The 5,815-nt window shown below is 33.4% G+C and overlaps 1 protein-coding gene across 1 annotated transcript in view; it reads left to right on the top strand.

Moving 5' to 3' along the window:
* The window catches only part of LOC111716242 (zinc finger CCCH domain-containing protein 13), an 11,994-nt gene continuing 6,179 nt past the window's right edge, over positions 1–5,815 (top strand). Inside the window, exons 1-3 of the mRNA XM_023491680.1 lie at positions 1–15; positions 734–1,279; positions 1,416–1,514. Coding sequence (XP_023347448.1) covers positions 1–15; positions 734–1,279; positions 1,416–1,514 — 660 coding nt within the window. The remainder of the gene's footprint in view (positions 16–733; positions 1,280–1,415; positions 1,515–5,815) is intronic.

Below are 5,815 nucleotides of genomic sequence, written 5' to 3'. Positions count from 1 at the left end.
ATGTCGAGGCCAAAAGTAAATTATTCAATTTATTTTGAGATTGAAATAGTTTTGGTAAAAAGAAAAAAGTCGAAGCATGCCGATTATGGTTTAGGTATTTCTAAGGCCGTATGCAGGAATTTTTCCAGGGCGGGGAGGGCTTAATTTTTTTAACTTTTTAGGAAGGGGGGGGGGGTAATCATAGTTTATTCTCAAAACTCTCCCAGTGATATAAAGCACTATTCGAAAGGGTTGGTTAACTCGGTGGAACAGAATCTAATAAATAATATTTACATAAAAACAGTTGTCCGGTTGTATCGTTTCCCAACCTGTGGTTAATTTCATTCTTCTGAGATACTTGAGAACCATTTAGGATATTAGTCAAGGTGGGGCGGGGATATTAGTCAGGGGGGATATTAGTCAAGGGGGGGGATACAGGGCGGTTATAAAGAGAAAAGGAATCATTCAGTGGTAGGCGATTATATCAATATAATAAAGACGACTTTTTATTTAAGTTTTAATTGCTAACAAGATTTTTTCGGAAATTGTAAGTTTACAAGTAGTTAAAAAAAGAAGCTTTTTTCATTGCTTCTCATTGCTCCCATGTTTTTGTGTATCCATGCTGTTTAAAAGCTTGATATGAATCAAAATTGAAATCGAAAGTATTCTTTATTATATTGATAATAGGAGAAGATCATATTTTATTATCTTTGATTTGAGTCTATAATTTTGTAATCTTCTATTTGGTTTTTAGGACAACGAGCCAGGACAAAGCCATGAACAGGATAGAGGACAAGAACAGAAACAAGGACAAGAACAGTTGCATGAACAGGAAAGTGATCCTTACAGACTTCCGCAGGATCGATTTGATGGACGCAGAAAACGATTCCGATCGAATCAGGAACAAGACAGAATTACGGAACAGGAACGAGAAAGAATTACGGAACAGGAACGAAAAAGAAATACGGAAAAGGAACGAGCAAGAATTACGGAACAGGAACGAAACAGAATTACGGAACAGGAACGAGTGAGAATTACGGAACAGCAGGATCCATTCCACAAATATTTTTCGGAAGAAAGGAACGAACCATCTTTTGCGAGACTTATAGCAGATAATTGGGAAGAGGAGGAGAGGGAGGGGGAAAAAATAGAAACGACGGAACCAACTAAAACTATAAAGAGCGGGTTTGTGAACTGGGATACAGAGAAAGAATGGAGGGAAATCCGAGAATTGGAGAAGAAGGAGGAAGATAGAAAGAAAATTGAGGCTTGGGAAGAGATGAGACAAAACATGGATAAGGAAATTATTATCAAAATTACTATTATCAAAATCTGAGCCATTTTTTAAATATTAAAATTTTGGTTTTTGGTTTTCAGTTTTCAAACCTTTATGTGATCGATTGGATTTCTTTAAATTTGATAATGGTAAGATTTAGAGAAAAAGAACTGAAAAGCCTCAAATAAAGGGAAGGATGAGAATCCGCGAAAATCTGCCAACACGCTTCACCGAGCAGGAGAGATCCACACTACAACAGGGATGATACAATCTGTTAAAAAATGTTGCGTAAGATTGCGTAAGTGCTGCGGTGCGTCATGTTGCAAAAAATAAATTATGGTTTAAAGTTTGTTGGAAACATATGCAGACTTTCACCATTTGATAAATACAGAGGATTTAGGAATATTTGTATACATATTTAAATTTTAGATTTTTGGAAAGTTTAGCGTCATTTTTTACATAGTCTTTCGTGTCTTATTTGGTATTTTTTATTGCTAGCCAAGATAAGCCTGAGGCTGCCGACAAAAAATGAAAAATGCGAATTGAGTCAAAACTACTCGATATTTACGTGAACACTTTTCGAAAAAAGTTCGGAGACCCATTTTTTTTATCCTAACGGAGGGGGGGGGGCGTACTGTGGGAACAGGCAACGACGATATGTACAAGGAAGACATGTACAAGGACGAGGATAACATGTACAAGGACGAGGATAATATGTACAAGGACGATGTTCCCCCCTACTGGACTGAACGAAATGGAGGCAGATCTGATGAAAAATCTTAGCATTTCTAAAAAGTAGACTTAAAAACTTGTTTTAACATGAAAATTGTTATTTTTAGAAATTTAAACGGTGGCACTTACAACCCTAAGAGTGCTTGGCTTCTGGTAGATCAGAGAAGACGAGTCCTGCCGGATATAGATGTAAACAAACATTTCCGATCTGTAGAGAAACATATATGGGAGGATATAAGGAACTTTCATACCGGAATACAGGTATTTTAATCTTTATACTGTGGTTAGGAACATGACAGAGTGTCCCATGATGCATGAGAGTAGCAATACGACTTAAAGTTCGTCTTTTAATAATTTGCAGCATTTATTCGTATACTTAATTTTAAAAGCAAAAAATACAACTAATAATCACAAAATTGAAAATACCCCTGGTCTTGGCATCTGCAAAATGTGCCCTATACCTTGTTTGTGCTTTCAACAATTAGCGGTTTTCAATATTCATAATATCTTTATTGATACTCAAAAAAAGGCAGACCACATTTTGGAAATTTCAAGACTAGAAATTTTTTTGTTATTTTTCTAAAAATCATACATTTAGATTGACGACTGAATGCCGCAAATAATTTTTAAAGATCAAAGACGATCGTCACGTTGTTTTGCTACTGTCAAGGTTTGTGGGACACATGTTGTAATCTGTTTTCTCACATTTTCGTTAGTTTACATTTTTGGCGCTTTTTTTAAAAGTTGACTGTTTTCATGAAATTCCTCCATCAATGAATTCATTCTATCCATTATTCATATACTGTCATATAGTAAACCTCTTCGCTCATTTATATTTATCTTTATGTTAGCTATAGCTGAACAAACACTGGATTGAATTGGCTGACATTATTTGACGAAACTTATGCATGCTAAAATATCGAAATATATATTTTTGTTAATTACACGGGCAACGCCGGGCACAATTCAGCTAGTCTTTTTAAATCTATTTTTCATGAAACGAAAATATACTTAGTGTTTTATTTTTATAATTCCCTTTGATCCACAGCTTTTAAATATCATTATCAATTGAAGAAAAAGATACCAGGGACGAGAACTGAGTGTTTTAATTGAAGAAAAATTCATATTGAAAAGAAATTTGGATTATCCAGATTTGTTTTTTTCGTTTGTAATGCAGTGAGAGAGCCATAAACCTGTGGAATTAAGCAATGGTGTTATAAAGAAAGTACATGGTGTCCCACAAAACATGAAAGTTGATAAATTTTTATAAATGTCGTCTTCATTATACTGTATTAGATATTAAAGGCTTTTTGAAGTTTATTTCGTTAAAAAATTCTTTTGCTTAAATATATTTTACTTTGTAATCAATTTTGATATAACATGACTCCCATATAATATTTTTATTATTGTATTTGGTATTCAGCAACTTAACCAATTATGAAAGAAGACATTCTAAACTATTCACCAACTAGCATGTTTCGTGGGACACCCTGTAGTTTTTTACCAGTAGTTTTAAAATCAGCTAACTAGGTATAGAGTATAGACAACTTTATTACTCAATTTAAGAATCTAAGTATTCCAATAAACTAGGGATGTTAAGGTTTTCAAGTTTTTTGAAAAACGATCGTTTCGTTATGAAAACGACGACGAAAAATCGAAAACGAAACGAAATGAGACACAGTAATTTGTGCAATTTCAAAAAGGATCATTTCACCTTATAAGTTGGTTTTCTAGTTGCTTCTGAACTAATAGCTCTGTAACCACATTAGATGCACTAAATTATTACATAAATGTCGTCTTCATACTCCAGAGTTGTTTGGTCGTCACTATAAGTAAAGTGGGGTTACTACGGTTCATTTTGAGTACAGGCTCGAATTTTAAGCAGAATAGAATAAGCTGTACAGACAGTACAGTACACATGACACACTATATAAGGCAAAGCGGGAAAGTAAACCAAATAAGCCACTCCCTTCTCGTGAAATGTATATGCATTGTATACACTGCACAACTATGCTAAAGTTCATTTGAATATTTGAAATCAGAATTTATTCTATAAAGTCGTCTTTTTGTTCCGAAGTTTTATGGGTCCCACTGTATAGGACGAGTTCATGACACCTGATCAATATAAGAAGATAAACGAAATAATGGGAACAGACAACGACGATATGTACAAGGAAGACATGTACAAGGACGAGGATAACATGTACAAGGACGAGGATAATATGTACAAGGACGATGTTCACACTGAGGATATGTACACGGACGATATGTACATAGATACCATCAACAAGGAGGACATGTACGATGAAAAAGCGTACAAAAATGAACAAGACAGTGCAGTACAACAACTGGACCGTGTGCAACTTTTGAAGGTATAATTTTAATTTATTAATTTAGAAGTTTTAAAGGAGGAATGTTGCTCAAAGCATAGCTACACTTTCAAGCGATTAAAAAAAATCACTTTCAATGAATTAAATTGTGGCCATTCCTTTCTTCCAGAAATATCTACAAAAACTAAGTTACAGGGTGTCCCAGAAACAATGACGACCTTTATATTGTTTTATTTTCTCGCCAACATACATAAACACGTATTCCAGTTTAAACAATTATCATTATCAGTCTCTTAGATCTGGGATTTCCAAAAATTGTGTTCTTTTAGATACAAAGAGGCTAGATCCTAGATACAATTAGAATAGATTACATTTCCGTCCTTTGGCGGTTATATTTGAAGGGGTCTTGATTTCCACGGAATGATGGTTGATCTTTTATTTATTTATTTATTTATCTAAGCATAAACAATACTTGCCGCGACTTTTTTATTCAATGTACAGTGGAGTAGTACAGAGCTAAATTCATATTTTCAATTTTAACTTAAACAGTCCGGTATGGTGAAGACGACATGAGCTATCTAGTCTAATTTATGTAGGGGTTAGATCATATTCAGGAAAACTAAAAAATTACAATTTTGTAACAATTTAAATAAAAAATTAAAAGATTATTGGCGTTCATAACCTCTCATTTTTCATGGGCTAAAAGATAAAAGTTAATTTTTATTGTATTGGGACACCACACCATGTAAAATTGAAGGAAAATAGCTACCATAATTTAATAAAAAACAAAATAATATTAAGTATAAATGTATTGAAACAAAATTCTTGTTTGTACTATGTGTAAATGTGTGTACTAAAAGTACAAAAAAGAAAATTAGAATTAGTGAATTAAATATTTTCTACTTTTTTGTTTACATGTATCGATTTCTTTAAATGAAATTATTATGTTTTTTAAACAAAATTTTAGAAATTTGATATAAGCTTCAAGTTTCTAAATGTACTTTACAAGTGATGGGGGGGGGGGGTAATCATAGTTTATTCTCAAAACTCTCCCAGTGATATAAAGCACTATTCGAAAGGGTTGGTTAACTCGGTGGAACAGAATCTAATAAATAATATTTACATAAAAACAGTTGTCCGGTTGTATCGTTTCCCAACCTGTGGTTAATTTCATTCTTCTGAGATACTTGAGAACCATTTAGGATATTAGTCAAGGTGGGGCGGGGATATTAGTCAGGGGGGATATTAGTCAAGGGGGGGGATACAGGGCGGTTATAAAGAGAAAAGGAATCATTCAGTGGTAGGCGATTATATCAATATAATAAAGACGACTTTTTATTTAAGTTTTAATTGCTAACAAGATTTTTTCGGAAATTGTAAGTTTACAAGTAGTTAAAAAAAGAAGCTTTTTTCATTGCTTCTCATTGCTCCCATGTTTTTGTGTATCCATGCTGTTTAAAAGCTTGATATGAATCAAAATTGAAATCGAAAGTCGTCT

Source organism: Eurytemora carolleeae, unplaced genomic scaffold, assembly GCF_000591075.1.
Source record: "Eurytemora carolleeae unplaced genomic scaffold, Eaff_2.0 scaffold2003, whole genome shotgun sequence".
Taxonomy (NCBI): domain Eukaryota; kingdom Metazoa; phylum Arthropoda; class Copepoda; order Calanoida; family Temoridae; genus Eurytemora; species Eurytemora carolleeae.
The sequence above is the reverse complement of the archived record's forward strand: the minus strand, read 5'-3'. Positions and strand labels throughout refer to the sequence as shown.